At 45.6% G+C, this 25,248-nt stretch overlaps 1 protein-coding gene and 1 pseudogene across 1 annotated transcript; one reads left to right on the plus strand and one right to left on the minus strand.

Annotated features, from left to right (window-relative positions):
* Nucleotides 1-5,179: 5,179 nt before the first annotated feature.
* Nucleotides 5,180-9,254, minus strand: LOC139055558 (DNA oxidative demethylase ALKBH2-like). Its single transcript, XM_070533071.1, has 3 exons — nt 8,625-9,254; nt 8,359-8,501; nt 5,180-5,722 (listed from the first exon to the last, which is right to left on the minus strand). The coding sequence occupies exons 1-3, from the start codon at nt 8,949-8,951 to the stop codon at nt 5,422-5,424; spliced, it is 771 nt and encodes a 256-aa protein (XP_070389172.1). The 5' UTR covers nt 8,952-9,254; the 3' UTR covers nt 5,180-5,421.
* A 5,688-nt stretch (nt 9,255-14,942) lies between these two features.
* Nucleotides 14,943-15,105, plus strand: LOC139056502 (U2 spliceosomal RNA; annotated as a pseudogene).
* Nucleotides 15,106-25,248: the final 10,143 nt, after the last annotated feature.

Consider the following 25,248-nt stretch of genomic DNA (forward strand, 5'->3'; position numbering starts at 1 on the left):
TTTTGAAACCGGGTTGTACGCCGGTGTTTTGTAAAGCATGCCCACTTTCTTTTTTTCTCATGAACAAGTGGGAAAACGCCTCGGTGAGCTTGAACGCTAAGGTGTAATCACGCCTGTGAGTAGAAGCGATAAGGCAACTCCATTGGTTTTGGTCCCAAAGAAGCAAGGTGATCAAATACACCTCTGTGGTGATTACAAGATCACTGTAAATCCTGTACTTAAAATTGACCACTACTAACTACCACAATCAGAAGAACTGTTCACAGCAACGTATGGAGGCAAAGAATTTTGTGTCTTAGATTTGTCATCGGCACACCAACAAGTAGTACTGAGCCAAGAACCAAGACATATTCTGACAGTTAACATGCATAAGGGGCTCTAAAATATAACGGACTTTCTTATGGAATAGCCAGTGCCCCTGCTTTGTTCCAGTGCATGATGGATAAGGTTTTGCTTGGTATTCCAAATGTTCGTTGTTATAATGATGATGTCATAATTGCAGGCTAGAACGTGGGCGATTGCCAAAAAAACACTCGAGCGGGTGCTAGGCAAGCTTTCAGAGCATAACATTACGTTAAAACTGGAAAAATGTAAGTTTTTCCAAGATTCTGTCTCGTACCTTGGGCACAAGGTCAGCGCTGATGGCATCTACCCGACAGAAGAGAAAGTGAAGGCAATCCTGCATGCTCCTGAGCCAACAAATGTAACCGAATTAGGAGCATACTTAGGGCTGCTCAATTTTTACAGCAAATTTATCAAGAATGTGTCATCTGTAGCAGAATCAATGTACAGATTGCTACGGAAGGAAGAATGATGGCTGCGGACAAAGCAGTGTAGTAATGCTTTCAAAGCAACTAAGCATCTGCTTGTAGACAGCCGTGCTCTTACCTACTACGACACATGCAAGCCGCTCAGGTTGTAATGTGATGCGTCTGCGGATGGCATTGGAGCAGTTATTTTCAAGTGCTGCCAGATGGAGAAGAACGTCCGACAGCTTTTGCTTCATGAACTATGATGTCAGCCGAGAAAAATTATGCACAATGTGAAAGAGAGGCCTCAGCGCTTATCTTCGGACCTAAAAAGTTCCACAAGTTTCATTTTGGTAGAAAGTACGTTGTACACAGACCACCAGCCACTCGTAAGCATGTTGGAATAAAACAAAGCGTCGCAAGCAGCTGCCAAATTGCAAAGATGGCCCTTGATAATGTCAGCGTATCGGTATATGCTTAAGTGCCGCAAAGAGGCTGAAATTGAAGTGGCTGATGCTCTGTCTCGTTTACTTTTGCTATCTTGTCCCACATCTGAGACTTCAGAATGTTTTTCCGTGTTTGAAAGCACTCCATTTAAATCTTCTGATGTAGCTAAGATTACTGCACATGATGGCAAACTGCGCAGAGTCGTAGAGTACATGTGATATGGTTGGCCGTCCGAAGTGCCTAACGAACTCCAACCATACTACGCTAGACGTCTAGAGCTATCATTCGAGCAAGGTTGTGTCACATGAGGCACAAGGGTGATCGTGCCCGATGCAGTACAACCGGCTGTGTTGTCTTGGCTGCATGAGGACCACCCAGGCACCTCAAGGATGAAAATGCTGGCTAGAGGCTTCATTTGGTGGCCAGGTGTTGATAAAGCAGTAGAAGATTATGTATGAACCTGACGGGTTTGCCAAGTCGTGCAACCAGCCGTGCAGCATGTACCACTACACCCTTGGCCTTATCCGTCCAAGGTTTCGCAAAGTCTGCATGTTGACTGTGCTATGAAAGGACAGTATAACTTTCTAGATCTAGTTGATGTCTATTCTAAGTGGATTGAAGTATGGCTAATGACCTCAACCGTTACAAGCCAAGTGATTTCCAAACTACGAAGTGTCGTTGCGGCGTACGAATTTCCCGACGAAATTGTGAGTGATAATTGGTCGCAATTTGTATCACATGAGTTCGAGTAGCCAAGGTTTCGATGAAAATTTGTATGGTCAGGCATTGAAGTGAAAAAAGGTTTGCAGCCACTGACTAAGTCAAACGAAAACAGAAAAGAAGATGTCCACAGGCTTCTACATGAGCTCAACGCAGTGCACCCAAAGCTGCAGTTTACTGTGGAAATTGAAAAAGATGACTGCCTGCCGTTCTTTGACATCCTTATCCTTCAGAAATGTCGCGAGCTGTCCTTCACCGTATACTGCAAGCCTATGCACACAGGCTGGTACCTTGATTTCAATTCGAATCACCCCTTGGCTCACAAGAAATTGGTTGCTTCATGACGCGTGCTATGCGGATTTGCACTGAGAAAGACCACCTGCAATCCGAGCTCAAGATGGTACGGTGGGAACTTTCCAAAAATGGCTACCGCGACCATATTGTGGCAAGAATTGAAAATAAAGTTTTGCAGCCAGTGAAAGCTAATCTGTAGGTTTTTTACGCCAGCACAGGCATTCAGTACGTTCGCGGGATAAGCGAAGCTTTGTCCTGCGTGGTTGCGAAGTACAACTTGCGCATTGGCACGTGCCAAACTCCAAGCTACGAAACATGCTTGTGAATGTTTAGGATCGCCTACCATATATCAACTTCCCTGAGGTTGTCTGCCGGATTCCTTGCGGCGATTGCAGCCAGGTCTATATCGGCGAAACTCACAAGTTTAAACGGCAACCCAAGGAGCACCAGTGTGGCATCAGAAATGAAGATATCGCTTCAAGTGCACTTGCTGAGCATTCGCATACGTCCTGACATTACACTGATTGGGACAATGTGGCAATTTTAGCCAAAGAACTAAATCTGACTATGCGGCTTCTTCTTGAGTCATCCTTCATCCAGTCGACAACCAGGACCATGAACCGCGCAGCAGGAAGCATGCCAATCATCTACAACCAGTCATTACGTCACAAACTTAGCCTTTAATATGCCACTACTTGTCTTGTCCGCCTCATTGTGAACAAGGAACCCGTACGGGTTCCAAAAAGTTATTTTTTTCGTTTGACTTGGACAGTGGCTGCAAACCTTTCTTCACAAGAGTTCGAGCACTTCTTGGCTAAAAACAACATAAAACATACAAGAACGCCGCCCTATCACCCAATTTCGAACGGGGCAGCTGAACGTCTGCTGCAAACACTGAAGCGCGCATTGCTGAAACGACTGCTATCAGATGTCTCACAAAACAGAGAATTGGTTCAAACTGGGTTAGACAGCTTTTTGATGCGCTATCAAAACACACCACATGGTGTGACAGGAAGCACTACTGCACAGCTCCTCTTAAAGAGGCAACCTAAGACCAAGTTGTCATTCCTCAAACCCGACTTTCAGCAAGATATGCTCAACAAACAGCTGAACAGCAAGCGGCAGAAAGATAAGCACCGGGGTACTGAACATGGATTCTTAGTGAGTAACAAAGTGTTTGTCAAATGTGTTCGTGGTGAAAATGTGGCTTGGGAAGATGGCGTAGTTAAGCAGATTGTGAGCCCAGTGACATATCTTGTGAATGTGGCGGGTGAAGTGCGCTTTGTGCATGCTGACCATTTGCATCCCTCCTTTGCGAGACCTGTCCCAAATAAACGATGGCAGCTACTGCCTGACATGATGTGCCTGGCTGAGCCGCAACAACCGCCAGGTACAGATCCCCTAGTCAACGCTACAAGACTCCTGATGGCCGCCGCATAACCCATGGAATCTGCATTGCGGGACTCTGTGCAGAGTCCAACTCCTTGGGCTTCAACCAACTCTACGACTATGGCACCAACAACGACTTCACACAAGGACACATCCCCAGCACAGCAGAGCACAGAAGTTCCAACCAAGCTCGAAGTCATGCCTTGACGAAGCGGCCGTGTGCGACGTTTGCTGGATAGGTTTAGACATGAGGACTTTAGGAAGTGAAGTGCGGACTGGAGTGGGAAGGAATGTTGTAGCGCAAGCTTTGTGTGTGACATCTTGTGATATCCAACTATATGGTGCGATTAAAGATTGCACACGGCCCTGTGAGGTCATAGCATTCTCTGTATAAGAACAAGTCGTTCTTTGCAATAAAGTCAGTTGCCTTTCTGCTCCTGGGCCATTGTTGCTCTTCTGTGTTAGTTTACAAACGAAAGATGGCGCAACCGCACAGGCTTCTTTTTGGGTGTAAAACTTCTATCTTCAATGTTAGCTAGCAGAGTGCTCACTATCTCATAGAGCGTTGGCTATTGCAGCAGATTGAGCCCCCATAATGTCTATCAAAGCTCCTTTCACTGAGTCATTGATGTGGGAAACTCAGCAATTAACACTTTATCTAATGCTAAACCCTGGGGAGGTAGGTAGAGAAAGTTTTGCTTTAAAAACTAAAAGAAGAAAGCAGTGACATCGTACATCATCTGCCAGCTGTGGTAATGGCCCTGGCTCATATCCAAATATTGGTTTTGTGACAGCAGACAACGGCTGAAAAGTTAAAGCCATATTTACAGCATCATTTTCTGTTCACAGTGGTGGTAGTACATGTGGGGACACTTGACCCTCTCATGCCCCCTGCTGTTGCTTTCTCTGCATCTCTCGCATCTCCTGGAATCCAACTTCCCTGTGTTGCACGTGCACCGCCGGTCGTCGTGCAGTGGTGCAAGAAATAGTGCTAGTGTTTCAATGCTAGCGAAAGTCTTCGAAAGCAGGGAACTGGGATGGCCGAACACAATCGTTTGTGTGACTGTACACATGAATGATTAGGCATTATCATGCAGGATGAGGCAAACATATTTGCTCAATACTCTGACGCAATGAGTCATACTTCCTCGATTCAGCAGCACCGATCAGCATGTTCCATTCGCTGTGATTCATCTAGCTGGCATTGGTGTATAATAGGCACAATAACTGCCCTTTTGGTTGTTTGCATTGCTGTGTTGTCATTTGTTTGTCACAAGAGCATGTTTGAGACCCCACATACACCAAGTACCAAGCACGTAAATTCCAAGGAGACAAGGATGCAAACAAGTGAGAGGGTGACATGGAGCGAAGGCTATATGCAGGACTTCTGAAATGAAACATGCAACATTGCTTGATGTCCGAGTCAGCACTCCTACTTGTTTAACTCGATGGTTCAAAATAAAAAGCACAGCTATTTTACGTTTGAACACTTCGGAAACAACACCAAAGTGCAGCCTATACCAGTTTTAATACCAGCCACTGCTGTTTCATGCTATGCAATTGATTCACTCATGAGGTCGTTTCAGTTCAGAATAAATTTATGCTCTCATCTCTGTGACAACTTCTAGAAACGCTCTACCTACCATTGTATAAATATTTACTGAGAAGTACAGCATTTATTCAGTAGCCAAGGCTATGGCGATTCTGTGCACCTCTTACGCACCACCTTATTTGTAGTAGTGTTGGCACCAATTTGGGAATTATACGAACTCCGTCAGAGCGAAGTTGCAATATCAGCCAGCTCATTTTCTGTCTATGCTTGCTAACTACTCGTTGTATGCAGTCGACGAAATGTAAGGTTCACACGAGGTCCAACCGCTGCCTTACGAGGTGGGAGCGAATGATACCAGTACCGATTTGTAGGTGGGTTCATGAGCAACAGGCTTCCGTGCTCCAGGCATATCTTGACAGGATCCACATAGCGCACTTTGCGCCTTGCATCTCCATGCTTCAGTACAAAGTCCCGAGGTTGCCCAAACGACAATGATGCAATAGGTACAGCGTGGTCAAGGTCTTTCTCATCATCTCTATGCTCACCAATGTGATCAGAGCCATCCTTGTACCTGCAAAAGATTCGTAGAAAAGAAAACATAGTTTGTTACACCTCACACATGGAACCTGGCTGCATACTGAAGAGAAAGCTCCCAAGTAAAAAAATTTGGAACGATTACGATGCTCCATAATGCAAAATGTGAACGCAGCTCGATACATGCTTTCATTTAGCGAAAGAGACAAAGAACTAGAGACCGGAATCACCACACCGACTGGCAGTGGGCCAGTGTCATCAGCACCTTTGCAGAGGGAGGTGAAGTATGGGAACGCTGGCATTGTGAGCCAGCTGTGGTAGAAGATGACAACAAACACGCAAGCAGTAGCATGAACGCATTTCTGCGGTTACATGGAAGTATGGCGACGCGCCACCCAGGAACGGGCACCTAAGTGCTGAGCTCTAAAAACTATTCATTCATTTTACTGGGTGATCTTACGAAGCCACACAAATCTGAATCATAACAAATGTTGTCATATATGACTACCTTCAGAAATAGTATTTAATCCTGCCAAATCAATAGCTTTATTGAGAACTTCCTCAGTGTAATTTCATTGGCACTTGTGCAGTTTCACATGACATTTCATAAACACCAGCAGAGCCTTGCACCAACATGAATTATGGCCATTATGCCAAAGTCACAATGTTGCCGATATTTACGTAAACTGCAAAAAGCAAACAAATGCATTGGCAAAAGTGATGTGATACTCCGTTGAAATTCTAGCTAAATCCATACCTAACAGCGGAGTAAAAGAGAGTGTACTGCCATGGAGTGAGCCATTGCAAGATGACCAGTGGTACATGGGAACCTTCTCAATGTTGATGAGTCAACTACTACATATTTTGCAACTGCAGAGGAAACCATACCGCTCCAGATCGACCAATGGCACATACCATATGACACCTTTATAAAGACTTTAAATGTGAATTCTCTGGTGATCTCTTCCTAACATATGGCGCAGCCAACCACAAGTGCTGCAACATATTTTGCAGTCACCAGGTGTGTGAAATCTCAATATTGTGAAATTAAGCTCGCTGCTTGATGCACAGAAAGTCAAAAAGAGGATACAATACACTAAACACAGACAATGTAAGCAAAAGAGGAGTGAAACAAACACTGACTGGTAATATATAAAGACAAACTATGAGGAAAAAACAAATTATTGACCAATAGATACACAGGAAATGGAGGTATTAAGTGATCAACAATGGCCAAACAAGCGACCTCTTTGGAACCTACACATTGAAGAAGGGACTGGCAAAGGGAACTGAACTCTAGCCCAAATGTTCACTGCAGAGACACCCAAAGGTTAATTGCAGAGACACCCCTTGTTTAACGATTGTTGATTACTCCATTATCTTGACCAGGGGCAAGATTACGCATCTTGCTTTCGAAACATTCTCTTTCAGTCTTGTGATTCACCAGCGTCACACTATTGTCAGCGGCCGTCTGCTCAGGCAGGCGGGAGCACCAATTGAACACTCATTGATTGAACACTCACGCCTACTCATTGACATAGGAGGCAAAGTGAACAGTCGCAAAGCGAGATGCCTGTGCATCTTGCCCCAGTTGCTCATTGTGAACAAAGGATGTGGTTGTATCCCACTATGTCAAGGTATACAAGGCAACAGATCGGGAAATCATGCCCGGTGGTTGTACAAAACAGCCTTAGGTCAATTCGATTCAGCCAAGTTTCTTTGCACTTTCTGTACCTATATATAGTGCACTGCACCTTGGCCCTGAATTTTCTGACATACAGTGGCGCATTCCAAAGTGCCGGCACAATGCATTGCATCCTTGAACCTTGCAGCAAGTGGGTGCAGCCTCGCACACCACGAAGAGCACTGCTTGCACCTCTTCTTTGTGGTGTCGTGGATATTATCAGAATTTCAATTTAAAGAAAAATTAAGTCCTGCAGTTTTAAGAGCCAAAACCATGATTTGATTCTGCGGCACACCGCAGTGAGGAATTCTGGACTATTTTTGACTATCTGGGTTTCTTTAATGTACACCCAAAACATGTTACGCGAGCGTTCTTGCATTTCACCCTCACAAGAAATGCGGCCGCCACGGCCATATGCAGTCAGTTTTAACTAGCTAAGCGCTAGCTCTTTTGTAGGGCAACATCGGTTTGATGTGGTGCTTGGTGAGGGCAACATTCACTTACAGGAGGACATATTGTTGGGATAGTTAGTGCTTGTTTAGTGACATAATGCAACGCCAAGGGCACAACCACAAAGAAAGATACACAGACAAAAGTCACAAGCATCTGTGATGTGTGTCAATGTGCCTCTATTCGTGGTTGCATCCTTGCACTACATTGTACCATTAAACTTTCAGTTGGTGTTACATAGTTATGTGCAAGTTGCACTTATATAAATAATCTGTTAGTAGTCTGCCTTTTTTACATAATGTTTAGTACAAACAGTGTACACAAGGCGACAACGAGGACGAATACACGTACGGCACTCTGTTGTATACTTAGTTAGCATTTCTTCGTTATATATAGCACAAACATAAAACTAGGTTCACACACGAATTTAGCTTGCCTTTGAGACGTTCTAGTTCTACCGAATAATGGAAACGTATGTATATATCACCACAGTGCTCAGACAAGCCAAATTCTAGATATGTCAGCGTAGTCCTCCCCACCTGTTGACGAGAACGAAATTGTAACGGTGGCCAGTTTGATTGGCAACAAGATCCCTCAAATGCCGAAGAAGAGGAGTCCATGGTTTGGCAGGCAGCCGGGTGCCAGAAAACGCGTAGGACATCCCTTTATCACCGTAGGATACCTAAAAAGAGACGGCAAAAGCCAACATGGCACCAATATCTGGAAAATATTATAAATATTAAAAAAGAACTGCCTGTCTGTACGTTATCGATATACTAAAGTGTGATGCATTTATTTCACTCACTTGTTTTCGGGGTATCGTTCGCCACTTGCCATAGACTCTGATCTTGAGCAGGTCTCCCGTGAAGTATTCGACTTCGGACTCCAGCCTTCGAAAAACATAGTCTGCCGTAGTTTTTCCGAAGAGTATTATGTAGTCTAGATCAAGGCCTTCTCGCATGATCTTTCTCATGACCAGGGGCTCTGGATTCACACGAACATCGTTGAATAATGTGGAGCTGACGGGTGGCGCGGTATCGTCATCTGGCTCACCCGATTTCCCAGCGACGACTCGCCTTTCTGGCGTGCCTGATTCTTTGCCGTTTTTAGGCGTTTCGTTGCTGATGGACATCGTTTCAGCAGGATATGCCCAAATCTGCCGGCGACTTACGATCAGACAGGTGAACAGCGAATGTTACGTTCCGGGCAGCGAATTGCTAACATACATCTGGCTAAACCTGACACATGGTCTGCGGCGTCTGGAACTACAAGTAATTCTACAAAATGGTCGTTTACAGATTTATATCACTAGTAGCACGAAACTTTTTAAGTCACAACTTACACTGCAAGCCGTGAACCCGTGGCGCCGAGGTTTTTTTTTTGCCCTGGCCCATGGGATTCCGGTATTCCCGCCATGTTGGCGCTATGAAAACAAAGCCACGTGACCATAACGAGGCACCTAAGTTATCGTTTTAGCCACGGGATGGCGCCACAAACCTAAACACCACTCACAGTCAAACGCATGCGAAGTGATGGCACATACATAGTTATTTGAAATTGGAAGCCTTATTAGTCAAATCTGCTGCGTTTTAATTTTAAAGGTTATATTGCGTACATATTATACATATAGCAAACATAACATTTATTGTCAAATTTGGCTAGTAAATTGAAAAATGTAGTTCTCTTTTGCATTTCACTGGCTCCATGTTGTAGGCTAATGTGAAGTTGGTTACATCGACGCAAATTTTGGTTATCGCTTCTCGGCCTATCGGCTAAGATCAAAGTGTAGTATCAGGTGCTTTTTCACGTGTGTATCATCAGCCTGGGCACCACGCATTGCGTCGTGGTTGCTTAGGTGAATCAGCCATGGACAGGCCAGCGCCTGCCCAACGCCCAACGAAAGCCCAGTGCTTTCTCTTCAATGTACCGGTTTCGACGCCGGTTGACGCCATCATCGACTCCATCGAAGAAGTCGTAGGTGCCGGAGGGTTGCAGTATCTGCAACATCACGGCGGCAACAAGTTCTTGGCAGCTGTCCGCTCCGCGGCCCAGGCAGCCAAGATGGCGGCAAAAGGTTCCCTGCTGCTCGCCAACAAAGTCGTACCGCTGGAACGCATGGGCACTCCAGTGGTTTATGTGACGGTCTACCGTCTTCCACCCTGTGTCAGTGACGACGCCCTGATCGCTGCACTTGCACCATATGGGAAGTGCCGCGGCATTTCCGACGTCGTTTTCAAAGACAGGACGGACATCAGCAATGGCAGCCGACTGGTCAAGCTTGAGATGGTAAAACCTCCACCGAATTTCATCATGGTGACTGGCTTTCGGGTAATGCTGGAATACAAAGGAATGAAGAGAGTGTGCTCCAAGTGCGGAGCAGAAGGTCATTTTGGGGCCACCTGCACATCAGCTCGATGCGCCCGATGTGCCATTTTCGGCCATGCGACTGCAACGTGCAACGCGCCATGCAGACGTTGTAATGGCGAGCACGCCACTGTTGACTGTGTGTTGCCACGTTCGTATGCTGCTGCAGTGACACCAGTGACGCCCGCCCAGCCAGGACCGGGCGAGAATACCTCTGAAGAGGCAGCACAGACGCAAGCCACAGATCAACCAGAAAAAGAAAGTGCCCCAGAGGCGTCGACGCCAGCGTCCCCCGATGCCAGCGACGCTGCGTCTTCTCCCTCCACTGACGAAGAGAGCAACGAGACGCCACCTGCCACAATGGCGTCGTCTGCCACGGAAGACGATGAAGAGCCTACGTTAGACGCCCAGTCTACGCTATCACAGCGGGAACGGCTCCTTGCATGTGCTCCAACACCGAACGCTAGCGGGAACGCGGCTGGACGCCATCGCGGCCTCCCCGAAGTCTCGGCCGGTCCGTCGAGGTTCACGCCGGTTGCCAAGACAACGACCGCGCTTGCGAGTGGTGCTAGTACAGCGGTGAATGAGAGACGCACGCGCTCGCAAATAGTGTCTGAAGACGCCAAGAGAATGCTCTCTTCAGAGAGCTCTACGTCATCAGAACCAATGGCGACACCCTCCAAGAAATGCAAGAAAATGCCACGAGACACCACTACCATGGACGTTGTCTCCGATCCGGAGACGTACTAACAATGGCGCCTTACACTGCACCTGCTGCCCGTAAGGGCTGCTTTTCCTTTACTCCCCGCTACGAAGCTCAGGCAGCGTTGACGGAACGATGTTTGGCGCAGACATCGCGTTTCCGTCCCTGTGCGAGCGTCTGCAACCTCGGTATTTTAGTAATCAGCTTGCTTCCGACTCACTTGTGTGATGAACGTGAACAGTGCCCGTTTCGCTTTCGCTGCTGTGATACTCCTAAGTCATTGCTGACTTTGCTGTGTTCTGGCTGTTGCACTGATGTACGACGCCGATTCAGTTCGCAACTAGTTGTGGTAAGCCATTTGTCTTAGTCTATTTCGGTACGCAACTAACTCAACATGTATTTGCACATAATGACACTTAACGCACAAGGATTTCGTAGCATAAATAAGCAGAGGGAAGTAATTCATTTTGCTCGCGAGAAAAAAGTCGACCTCCTGTTTCTTCAGGAGTGTAACTTGAGAAACAAGCAGGACGTTAAAAGATTTTGCGATGAATTTTCTGTTAAAGCTTATTTTTCATATAGCCCCGGGAGATGTCGCGGTGTAGGAGTGGTGGTTTTTCGTAGGGTGCTTCTACATGGAAGTCACCGCCTTTTTGACTTGGAAGGTCGTGTGATAGCTTTTGATTTTTTCTGGGGTGAGAGGAAAGTTCGGGCATTGAATGTCTATGGACCCGCCGTATGGTCAGACCGCAATGACTTCTTTGCGAGACTCTCCCCCTTTTTGTTAGACAACCACCCATTCTTTATCGTTGGCGATTTCAACTGTGTGCTCGACCCCATGCGCGACTCACGAGGGCCACGACAATACGCTTCCAACGCGCACGCAACTGAATTATCTCGTATAGTGAAAGAATACAATTTATCGGATGCCTGGGTCCATATGCATGGCGGAAGTTTTGGCGCCACATGGCAGCAAAGGCAATCGCAATGTCGTCTAGATCGAATGTATTTCCCCCCTGAATTAACAACGCAAATTGTCCAGTGCAGCATCCTCGATCTCCCCGCGGACGCTGGGCACATTTCAGATCATCGCCCTTTCGCTGTCATATTGAACCTCGAGGGAAGGCCAGGTGAACGCACTGACATGTGGAGACTAGACATTGCTTCTTTGCGTGACCAGGCGACTCTAACCGAATTAAAAGCGTCAGTAGCTACAGCAGTTTGCGATTGTGAATGCAATATCGAAGCGTGGGATACTTTAAAGGAAAGGTGGAGGTCAGTATGCATAGCAGCTAGCAGGAAACGGAAAAGAAAAGAGACCGAGCAGCTTTGTGAGTGCCTGAGAAGGATAAGAATAGTACGAGACGGTAACTCCCAAACACAGTTAATCCGCGAATACCTAGATCTTCAGCGTGAACGCTACCATAGACTTCTGAGCTGGTACTCTCGCACCTCTGCAAAGGCGTGGATGACCAACAGACCAATTTCCGACCCTGAGGTACTGCGGCTGGCTAGTGCGTCCAGCAGAAGGCAGAATGGCAGCTCTTTCATTGAAAGAGTTATAATAGAAGATGGCACAGAGAGTGGTGCGAGGCGAGATATCGAAAGAATTTTTTGGAACTGGTTCTCAGACGCATTTTCATCGGAAAAGATTTATGATGCAGAGCTCTTGAGTGAAGAAATTTCAGACTTTTGCGCTAACCTACCTCAAGTAGAAGATACAGAAGGCCAGAATTTATTGTCTCCAACAAATCTGCAAGAAGTTTTTGATGTTATACGATCTATGAACAGCGGATCAACACCCGGTCCAGATGGCTTACCAGTCGAATTTTACCGATCTTGCTGGGAGGAAGTAGGCACTGCCTTAGTGTCGCTCCTTAACGGCATTCTTGCACGGGAAGGTATTCCTAAATCGTTTAATCGGGGTCGCGTAATGCTCTTGCCAAAGCCAGACTCCAACCTTGCAGAACCCTCATCCTGGAGGCCTATAACGCTGCTCAACACAGACTATAAAATATTGACAACCCTTCTTGTAAATCGCATGAAAATGTTATTGCCGAAAATAGTCAGTGTACATCAAACATGTTCCGTGCCGGGTCGGAGTATATTTTCATCTCTCAACTTAACACGTGATATCATAGAATACACAACAGCGCGTGAAGCTTCAGGAGTATTAGTAAGCTTGGACCAAGCCAAAGCGTTCGACCGCTTAGAACACCAGTACTTATTTGAGGTTTTACGATGCTATAACTTCCCTGACGAGTTTGTAGACATCCTGCGGATGTTGTATTCGCGAACAACAGCTGAGCTACTGCTTAACGGCATTTTAACACCTAGATTTGATGTGACAAGGGGAGTGCGGCAGGGTTGTCCTTTGTCACCCATATTGTTTGTGCTTGCGATTGACCCGTTGTTGAGGCGGTTTAACGAGAGCCCGCTCATAAGAGGTCTTCCTATGCCGGGATCCGGGTGCATAAAAGTATCGGCGTATGCGGATGACATCACTTTGTTTTTACGGGATGGGGACAGTCTAGTAGAGGTATTTCGTATTTATAATCAATATGCTTCACTGTCAGGGGGCAAAATAAATATGAGAAAATGTGAAGCATTAAATTTAGGTCGCGGCGAAATAACGCTACCTGGGGACATTAAACAGACCGAGCATATGCAAATATTAGGTATCAAATTTTGTACAAGTGGTGTTTCACCTCACACGTGGCGAGAAATTGTCAGCTCCATTAAAGAACAGTCAGAAGCAGTGACTGCGTCGCCACTGCCGCTGGCAGAAAGGGCTTTCTTCATTAAGAACGTATTGTGCAGTAAACTGTGGTTTGCTGCAAGGGTAGCTCTCCCGCCGTCACCAACAGTTCGAGTAGTAAACTCACTTATTTTCTCATGGTTCTGGCTAAACAAGTCGCAATACGTAGCGCAGCAATTTTTGCGTCTGCCAAAATCCAGTGGAGGATGGAGCTTGCCGTGCATAGTTACATTCGGTAGGCTGTTGTGCACTAAGTGTACATGTGATCTACTTGATGATGATGAGTACCCTGGTAGGCCACTGCTCCTTTATTGGCTGGGCCATTACCGTCGAACGCTTATGCCGCAGAGTACAGGCAACTTGCTTCCGACGGCGGTAACGCCGGCACCGCAGTACGTGGCGGCTGCGCGCTTGCAAAGCCAGCTTGTACAACTCAGAATCACAAAGTGGCGTGCGACACCAGTTTCCAGGCTTTGTGAAATGCTGTGTGAGACGGCTGTACCTCCACGGACAGCTACTACACAAACATGGACAGCTGTGCTTTCACCTGATTTGCCCTCTCAGGTGAAGGACTTTCATTGGCAATATCAGTGGGGCATTCTACCTACAAAAGACAGGCTTAAACGCTGGCATATGGTAGCGAATGATAAATGCATATATTGCGCACAAACAGAGACCAACGCGCATGTAGTAAAGGACTGCGTTGTGGCACGCACCTTCTGGAAGCTAGTTGCAAGAATGTTCGGAATATCCATCGTGCGGCCACCACAGCGCCGAGATCGGTTTGCGAGTCTCGTCTACTACAGTGCTAGCTACATTTTGTGGTGCTTCCGTAACATCGCAGAACGATCTCGGCAGACAAATAGAGCAATGTACCCCAGATTGCGGAAACTACGGGTGTTAATATGGGGTCATCTTGAAGAACAGTTGTTCAAGCTCGGTGAAGTCGAGTTTCTTCGCCGCTGGTCTACGCGGTACATAACCGTCTCCCGAGGCAGAGTCTCTCTACAGCCAGAATAATGCTCAATTCGGTTGCCCGAGTTCAGGCTGTGTCAGTATGTGCCCCGAGTACCTTTCATAAATTCGAGGCCGACAATAATGCTTTTACGTGGATGTGGTAATGAGTTTTGTTGTTGTTGTTGTTGTGTGTGGCAAAGCCAGTATCAAGACGACACCATTTATTATTTCATTTGTTAATCTTTTTTGTTTACATCAAGTATGATGTATTACATGTGATGTACCTCATACTGTACTTTTCGTTCCTACCACTGTTGTAAGTGTGCCTACGGGTGAATAAATTTCCTTTTCAATCTGTTCTTATCAGCTTAATATCTGATATGGCCCTTCTGGGTCTTACGATATTAAACATATTTTTGTGAAGCGGTGCTAGGGCGGGGCTTGCCCCCCCGGTGCCATGGGTTGTCCTGGTATTGCACTAAAGCCAGGTGCAGCCCACATTACGAAATCGAAAAGCAGAACTGTAAGGGTGTTGAGAAGACGCCGCCAGGATACGTAAAATGCGTTACCGGAAACTGTGTTCTGTTTGAATCATCCTCTTGAAATTCATCTTGAGCGAAATTAGAGGGGAATGTTTGCTGTACTGTGTCGCGAAAATTTTGTGTTTGTGTTGTGAATAAAAGCATTGGAAACTAGTTGCTGAACACTTTTTTTCCCTTTCGGTTTTAAAGCGAAGCTTTCATTGCCTCTTCGACTCTCGTGCTGCTGCTGTTGTAGTCATGCACTTCGCTACGGGGTGTGGTTCAGAGCGTGCATGTACTGTACTATCAGCGTCGAATGAAACTTGGAACAGCGGAGCGCGTGGCCCAAGCATAAGTGAGGATATAGTGCGCGCCGTCCAGTCATTACGCCATTCCGCTTCTAGTGAGATAATTTCGCTTCTGGTCTGGTTTCTTACATTTGAAAGGAAGAAAATGAAAAATAAAGATGAAGCTAAAATATTGCTGTTTACGGTGAGTCTTGTCGCACAGATCGCCGAAACCGCAAGTGCTGTCGGCGCGAACAGCGGTGCGCGTGGTGCAGTTTGCACCGTAATCGCCCGAGCCACGCAGGCGAATCTACCTTGCGATTACGGACGAATTACGGAACAACCACCAAACGCTTTTTTTCTTGAAACTGGTATAATCAAAATCTTTAATTTGTATCAGTATCGGCTCAGCGTTGGTTTTAAAATAGAAACAAGAAATAATATAAGTAACATTCGGCCTCTAGCAAACTTACAAAAAAAAATAAATAAAAAGAGTTGCCCTTTCAGACACCCCGAAAACTGGTTGGCGCCAACAGCACGCATCAATATCGGGAAAGAGCGCCTTCAACACACACTTCCTTCCCTACTCAACGCGTACGAATCTGCTAACATCAACTTGTTTACCTGTACCCAACGAGATATACGTGCCATATGCAATTCATATGCAAAGGAATGTGCCACTGAGTAATCATTAGGTATAGTTAATGCTTAATATAGGTGTCACGGATCTCCTCCGGAGAACACTCTGGCCGAAAGAATGGACTAGGCGACAGGTGTACCCACACAGATGCACATTTAATACAACCCACGCGACACGAACAGCAGCACACAAACTTAACCAAACTAACACACAAGATACAAAAACTATCAGTACACACGAACCGGTAACAGTGCCACTAGCGTTCTATTGAGAGTGGTTGGCGTTCGTGCTCACGTCTGGTTCGGTGCGGATGTGGTGTGGTGTGGGTCCCGTAGCCGGCGTCGGAGTGGCGTTCGACGTTCGAGGGCTGGCATCGCTGGAGGCGTCGTTGGTTGCGTCGTACACGCTCCCGGTCCAAGCGCCCGTAGAGGTGTGGCCGATGATGTTAGCGTTGGGGCACCACCCGGAAGGGTGGCAACAGCGGTAGAGACACCCCTGGCCGTAGCAGGTGGTAGCCTCCTCCGTGGACTCCCCGGAACGGCCGTTCCTGAGCCCGGGCTCAGGAACGGCAGGAAGTCTGCGGTGCAAAGCCGTAGAACGCGAGCTCACCGGAGCACTAGCCGGCGTCGCTCTCTTCCGGTCGAACCGTCCCTGACCCGCCGAGTCTCCGCTGCTTTCTTCACCCCCCCCCCCTGTGTCTCACACTTCCTCGCCCTTTTATAGCCTTCTTGTTAGTCCACGATGATGATGATGATGATAGCCTCATATTATGGCTCATACCCACACTGGGGGATTGGCCAAGAATTGCGTGCTGAAACGAGCGTCCACGTAATCCTTCTCTTCGTCTTCTTCTCTTCTCCACCAATCATCGCTTTCCATCTCACCGGATACTTCTACACCAATCATCTCTTGTCACCTCACTGAGAACTTCTTCTTTATCTTCTTTCGTCTTCGGTTACTCCACGTCATTCTTAACGCCATCCTCGTCGTCTTCTTGAAACCTTTCTTCGTCTACCATGTTATTTTATCTTCCCTCTTATATGTGACAATAGGATGTTTTCTTCGTTCTATATCTATTGTGTCCATTATTCTTCGTCATTTGTGCTGTTATTTGATTAATTTTATTTGACGATTATATTAAGTGTAATCCCGCTTGTGACGAAGTAACTTGGTTTGTGCACATGTAAGTGCAGATAAGATTTTGTTTAGTCTTCTTATGTTCTTGCTATATTGTTATGTTCTTTCTTTATTTTTTTATTTACCATGAAGCCATCATGTCTGCGATGAGATTGCCTGTCACTGCTGCTTTGTATTTCGGGGCTGCGGCCGAGTCAAGCTGTTTATGACAGCTTTTTCTGCAGCTCCCCCTGTCTGTACTTTTTGAGGCAGAAATAAAATTATTATTACTATAAATTATTATTAAATTACTTGCGATATTAGCGAGAATAAGAGACAGCGGATGTGAGCGACCTTCGACAATTAAAACCCGATTTCCAGCAAAGCTTTTTCTACCGAAAGGTTGCAATAAATGTCTCAGTTTCTTGTAATTATATCGCATAGTTTAAAAAGTTGCCCGAATATATATGACTGTTCCGCTTCAAAGCTTGCCCGCGTGTAATGCTTTGGAGCACTTATTGTCGTAAATTTTTAAAAGCCAGTTATTGATCAGCACACATGTTATTTCACCATAACATTTATCACGGGGCCCTCCACCCCGCCCCCCCCTCCACCCACTCGCTTTCTGCTAGATTTTATATCGGTTGGGTTCATAGTTCTCCCAGGGCAACGGGATAGATTATTTGTTCGCTAAACACGTTCATAAAGCTCCGGATCGCTTGCGTCCGTAATTTACTGCAAGTATCATAATTAGTCCCCTATACTTGAAGTTTATTTACATATTGTCCATAATGCACCCATTATTTTCAGCAAACATAAGCAAAATGTCTTGTTTAGTTCACCAAGGACATCGCTGAAACCAAGTCGGAACGTGTTATGACGCCTGAATATTTGGAAAGAAAAACGATGGCTCAGTCATTATTTGCAAAGCCTCTAACTAGACCAGGAACGTAAAAATTCTGTCGCACATTGTAATTACCATGCCCCTCCCTCTCCCCTCTTCACAATATATAAACCTGTTGTAAATTACAGCTATGCCGGGACACTGGGAAGCATAGCTGATAGCAGCCATATCACGCGCTCTAACGCTTGAATAAGAACTTCGTTTACAAAGGCTGTGTCTGATCCAACCCCAGCTAACTTCGCACAGAAAGCTTCCATTGCGTACCACCAATTTTCGCTAAATTTGGTCTTCGTGGCTTTTATAGCTCTGCCAGGGCAGCGGGCTCACTTCTTCGCAACTCGTTAAACAAGCTCATTACACTCTAGAGTGCTTGCATACGTAATTTATTGCAAAAGCCCCAATTACCCATCTATTTGGAACTTCACCTACACGTCAAACCAATATATTACGCATGAAAAATAAAAAGAAAGAAGATGAGGGCGCAATAATTATGCGTAACGCTTATAAATAAGCGAGAAACGTTAAAAAGAACGCGACACATTGCACTTAAAATGCTCTGTATTCCTTCAAAGTATCATATAACTGAAACACTGCTGTTATTAGCTAGGTTTCATAATGTCCCAAGGAGTTCCCTTGGGACATTATGAAACCTTTTTGCTAATAACAGCAGCGTGATACTTTAGGGCACTTGTTTAAAATTTTTTTAACACTGTATTTGATCAACACGCATGTATAATCGCACATGAACCTGGCGTATTGTTCCCCTCATGTTCTCAAAATTTGAACTCAGTAATAGTTGTAATTATGCCAGCGCAGCCGTCTAAGTTTTACACCGCTCGGAAAACGGACTAACAACGCTATGGACCACTTGCATACGCATTCTAGTGGAAAATGCGCATTTAACCCACCCATTTGGAATACTGACTACACATTGGTCCTAATGCCCCTAATTTTCCCTAGATATAAACAAGATGCCTTGTTTAGCTCACCGAGGGCACCGGGGAAACAACCTACGAATCTTGTGTGATGCACGACAACACATGGCAAAATGGCGGTTTAGTAATTATGTGCAACACTTGCGTTTAAAGCAGAAAAAAGTTTCGCGACGCATTGCATTTAAAATTCCGTCCATTTTCGCCGGATTTCAACCGCCTCTCGTGCTGTTGTTTTAGGAGTCTGGGAAACATTTCGATTAGCGGCAGTACGACGCCCTGGAACACTTCAATGAGTAACTTTCTGCAAACGCTGTAGTGAATTACATACGCAGAATAAACATATATCGCTCTTCACTCAGAACATTGCTTCGTACTTCGGATAAATATAAACACCGTGCCACGCATATTTTGCCGAGGGTACCGAGAAAAACAACAAACAAAACAAGCATAAAATATTGGCAGTCACCTTAGCATACGCCAAAGAGGGTGAAAGTGAAAGCCTGCGCTCTCTGGAGATATTCATTGCATTACTTGACATTCTCATTCGAATGCGCTGTTACTTCTTATTACTCGTTTTCTCCCACCAAGATTGGTGAGTTCGAGCGCCCTAATTGACGCTACCTTAATTAACTGCGCATTAATTAACTTCGCCCTAATTAAATCCAGAAGCCGATCAAAGGTCGAGGGTGCCCACTCGCACCAGAGGTCCTGAGTTCGATTGCCTTGATTAAATCTGTATTAATTACCTGTGCCTTACTTAACTTAGCCTTAACACTAACCCCCGTATGCAGAGATGCAACTTAAGTCGAAGCACATGCTTGACTTGATCCGAGTGACGCCTATCGGGAACGCGCCGAAGGAAACGCAGTGAGCGTCTTTGGGCACATTAACGCCAGGCGTCATCTAAATCAAGTCAAGCATGTGCTTCGACTTAAGTTGCATTTCTGCATACGGGGGTAAAGGTCGTGGATTCGACTTCCACATAAGCTCGAAGGTTCGACTCTCACCGTAGGTCGTGGGTTGAAGCGCCTGAATTAACTCTATCTTAATTAACTTTGGCCTTTTTTTTGGTATGGTGAGCAGCATCGGAGCCAGCTGCGGTAGAACACGATGACGAACGCGAGAGAAGTGGCAGGAGCGCGTATCTGGGCGAGGCCAGCTCACGTGACTTTCTGTACCGCACGCTGCGTTTTCAAGACCATCGAGGGAATGAGCCACTTAAGGCTCTCGCCTTGAAATTGGGAGAAAGCGACTATTCTGTAACTGTTTTGAGACCACACAAGTGACCAATACACTGTGCAAATTTTCGGTACGCGTCACCAAAAAGTGTCCCTCATCTTTTTTTTTTTTTCTCAGAATGCGAAATAGCTGCTGTCTTCGGCCATGCCGGGAAACAACAGTGGAGCCCTTACTTATTAACTGCCTGAAAATGATATCGTCAAAGTCAGAAGTTACACATGCCTTTAGAAAAAATTCCAATTCGGTGTTCTGTTGGTATTCAAATGGCTCTGCTCGTTCGACCAAGTTCATTTTCACGAGCACCTCTAGGAGAAGTCCATAAAGACCCAATAAAATTCGGCACTTATACCTTTAAGAGGTTTGATTAGATTGTTGATGGTGATAAGATACTGAGACTTCAACGCTATGTAGGCTATATCTGGACAGGGATTAAATAGTTCCAGCATTTCGTAATCCAACGACTTCACGCCGTGTAAGGCACAACACTGTCTGGTGGACGCGCACGCCGCAACGCCTGGACTCGCCATTCGCGGGGAATTATTTATCGACAACCACAGTATAACACGACACGTCCGAAAACGGAGTTTATTCATGCGTGATGGACAGCAAAGAGAGCAAAAAAGACACCTGCCTCGGACGCCAGCCGACCGGCTGGGCGTGGCGACTTTAACCTGAGCTGACATTCGCGACACCGCTTACCCTCCCCCCTCCCCCCCACTCTCCCCCTGCCTCCCCCGGTCATCTTAGTATTTCCAGTATAGACAGCGGAAAAGAATATCGCGCGTCAAAGGTATACCATCTTGGAAGCCGTTGCGTATGATTTATGCACCGCATACGGCCGGGGCGCGTAATGCACGCTTTACATATTTTCTCACGAAACACAAGGCGACAACGTGACCCGCAGTTCATGCATACTTCATACACGGGGAAATGATGGATGTTCTTTCCTGAATACCCGAAATTTCTTCGGAAAGGGCTGTCCGTGAAATCTCGCCGCGTATCCTTTGGCATGGCAATATACTGCGAAGCGAAACAAGAAATAAACTTCTGATGGTGCTAGGTGATATTCGGTTTGTATTGCAGTAAAGTGTAATAAATAAATATAAAAAGGAATGGGGTATCAGAATAGAGAGAGATCCGTTTCGATATGCCAAGTGTTCTGCCTGAAAAGTATATGTAAGACGAGAAGGGCTATATGCGCCGTGCAAACGTCACGCTTACGTAGAAAAAAGAAAGAAAGAACGTAAGAATGAAAAGAAACGATAGAGAGAAAGGAATAGAGCCGCGAGGTTTACCTTGCGCTAGCTTAGGACCCGCGCATAAGACATACGTCATCTGCTCACGAGCTGAAGTGTCTTCAAATATTGTGACGCAGACTCGAGTAAGTGAGAAGCATGAAACATGAAAAATCGTGAAGCAAGTGAAGAATTTGATGAGAAGGAAGTTGGAAAGGATCATGGGTTTCTTTCTATCTTTATTTCTTTCTATACGTTTAACATAGTGCCAGTTAACCCGGTAATTTGTTTTGATTTAAGGATACAAATTGCGCAATTCTGAAAAGCAAAAAAATAAATAAACAACTAATTGCTTGCATGCGCAATCAGTGCAGTGCTAATACATATTTTATTGCGTGTTATATCTCTCTCTGCTGGAAAAATCTTGTAAAAAATACCGGAACACCCAGGCATTTTATCGCAAACTTTCATTCCCCCCCCCATCTCGCTCCCATGTGTAGGGTAGCAAACCGGTTAAGCTAAACTGGTTAACCTCCCTGCCTTCCTTCTCCACTTTTTCCTTCCTTCCTTCCTTGGGAACGAACATCTCCGAAATTGGTGCCATCCTCAGAACTCGTCCCAAATTAATGTTATTTTCCAAGTCACCGGCTACTATTCGCAAATTGCTATATGTACCGTAAGTATTTTTAGCCTAAAAGGGAATAAGCCAAGTCTTGTTAATTAGTCAGATTTCCGTTTTTATTTTTCGAGAAAGATACATCTGCCTCCAAGAGCAATTTAGCTCAGGAATAAGAACCATCTTAAGTTCCATAGGGCGTACTTAAAAGTTTTGCTAACAATTAAAGAAAGAAAAGCACCCCGTACATACACAAACGTATTTATCATGCCATTCTTACACGTTCACTCGCCACAATTAAGCACATCCGGGGCTTTCTTTCTCCCCATGTCATTCACTAATTTATTTACTAACAAGCGCTCTCGGCCGGAACAGCGAGTAGAGTAAGCCCCTGCTTAAGATTTCTGCAACCCAGGAATCAGTAAGTCAACCAACAAAGCGAACGAGCTATAGTCAGTCAACACAGGCTCGTTATATCAATTTTTTTTTTTGGTTCGGTCAGAGGCTTCCCAGCCGGAACATGTGGTCACTTAATTAAGGCTGCAGAAAGTGCGCGCCCACAGCGCTGAGTCAGCAAGTCGTTTGTGCGATGCCCATCAAGGGTGCTTCGTTCCATCGATTTCCAGTGAGCCCCAGGGCAGTAGCTAGCCTTGCTGCCAAGGTGTTCTGGTCCGCTGTCATCCGCTTATTTCTTTTATAGTTCCTTTTATTTCTTCTTTCATTTTTCTATTACACCGCGGGGTTGGAATCTTCGAAAGACTCCCCCTTCCCAGCGGAATAAAATTGGGAACCACGGTTTCGACAGTCAGCCGAGCGAAACAACACCGCTCTCGATTGATTTACAGCGCGCAGACTTTCTAACTGTATAAACTCCGCGTATAATTAGGTTCGCCCTTGTAAGTTAATGAATCTCACTTTAATCGAAGCTATAGCGAAGACCCGGACTTTTCTGCAATGGTTAACTGCTATATAAATGCGCTTTTAGTACGACCTCATCACTCCGGCCTAAACCTTTGGAAAGCCTTTGGAAAGCCCTTCGTGACTTTTTTAATTCATCATCAGTTTATAGCGCAACACATCCATTCTTGCAGTATTTCGTCATAACCGGCGCAACTTTGACACCACTACATTGTCTGCAAGTATACACGTTTTAGAAGCCCGTTCGACGGTACTTACATTCGGCGCACAGATAACTTTCGTATACATATCCACAAATACATAGCATAATCAGTTGTGCGATAAACTTTTGCGTGTTGAGGCCTTTTGTAATCTGGGAAACCGTGGTTATGCATCGTTGCGAGGACGGTCGCAGGGGGCTATGTGCCTCTGCTGTTGCGGCTGAGTATTTTAACAACGAACTTGCGGTTTTCGGGGAAGATCTACGGCGTTGGTCCACGCGCTTTGTTGTTTTAATCGCGAACAATCACGTGCCGTTGCCTGTGCTGCAATAATAGGGATGCCTGTTGTTAGATACGGACGATTAGCTAGCATCGGTCAAGTTCTTCGAACGCAATTACTCGCCGTCGCATTCCGATTGTGGTGCGCAGGTAAGCGTCGACCATGCTATCGGAACCGCCAGACAAGTTGGCTATCATGCCCTCGTGTGCCGCGGGTGGAGCTCTTGTCTCCCCCCTGTGTGACGTTCCCTAAAGTGCAACTGGAGGCCGACACGGTTCGAGGTCGTTGACCCTATAGTCCCGAGAAAAGCTGCTTTGCAGCACTGGAAATTCGTCCAATGACGACCAGTCCGCTTCTGCTGAACGCCTACCAAACACCGGACGAAGGCAGCCACAGGAGATCATAGCCCATGGAGTGTCCCCATTGGTCGAAAATGACGCCACTTGCAGGGGCCCTACGATTGGATGGAAATGACGACACCAGAACGGGCTCGCAGATTGGATGGAAATGACGACACCTGTACGGGCTCGACGACTGGCTGAAAATGACGTGAACCAGACGGACTGAAGAGATTATAAGCCCGAGAACCATCGGAAAAAGAGGGACGTTCTTGCCGTGGGCCGCAGCATAGGATCGATTTGCTGCCGCCCGTCGGTGACTTTTTACTGCTATTTTGCTTTGGATATTTATTTATTTATTTATTGATACTGTTGACCCTCGCTTGAGGGTCGTTACAGGGAGGGAATACAATGTACAACAATGTACAATTTTGCACAACATACAAAATTCATATATCATGATCATCAAGTTGGGTGCTCCTGACAAAAGATGTCGATAGAACGTTCGAACTTGTGCACGTCCGATTGCTCGACAACTTCAACAGGCAAACCATTCCAAATTTCGATCACATCAGGAAAAAAAGAAAAACGAAAAGCATCAACACGTGACTCGTAAGGCTTGATGGATCGTGTGTGGTTTGTTCTCGCGCTCCGTTTTCCCGGAGGCTGAATATATCTATTTGATTTAATCTTAAAGTGCCCTTGAATTATTTGAAATAAAAGCTTTAGTCTTGATTTTTTCCTTCGATTTTCAAGTGACTCGAGCCCACATGAGTTCAGCATTTCCGTCACTGAATCCCTTCTTCTGTATCTTGACGAAATAAAACGAGCGGCCATTCTTTGAATTCGTTCCAGTTTATCTTTTAGGACTTTTTGGTGCGGGCTCCAGACAACACAAGCGTACTCCAAGGATGGGCGGATGAATGTTTTGTAAGCTATCAGCTTGACATCTTTTGTTGCATGTTCCAATTTCTTCCGCAGAAAGTAAAGTTTTTGGGAAGCTGTCGAGCACACATTATTAATATGTTTATGCCATTGCAGATTATGTGCAATTGTAACACCTAAATACTTGAAGGTATCAACATTTTTTAGATTATTTTTTCCAATATTATAAGAAAATAGCTGCACAGTCTTCTTATTAGTTATATGCGTAAAAGTTGATTTTGTGTAATTAATTTCCATGTCCCATTTTTCGCACCAAAGATGCAAGGAATGAAGGACACGGTTTATTCTAATTTGGTCGGTAGCTTGTGTTATTCGAGAATAAATTAAACAGTCGTCTGCAAAAAGCTTCAATTCTACGGGAGATTCGGTAACCTCGTTAATATCATTAATATAAATTAGGAACAGTAATGGAGCTAAAACCGATCCTTGAGGAACGCCAGAAAGTACTTCTAGTGTAGAAGAAAAACAATCAT

The sequence above is a fragment of the Dermacentor albipictus genome, chromosome 2, assembly GCF_038994185.2.
Source record: "Dermacentor albipictus isolate Rhodes 1998 colony chromosome 2, USDA_Dalb.pri_finalv2, whole genome shotgun sequence".
Classification (NCBI taxonomy): domain Eukaryota; kingdom Metazoa; phylum Arthropoda; class Arachnida; order Ixodida; family Ixodidae; genus Dermacentor; species Dermacentor albipictus.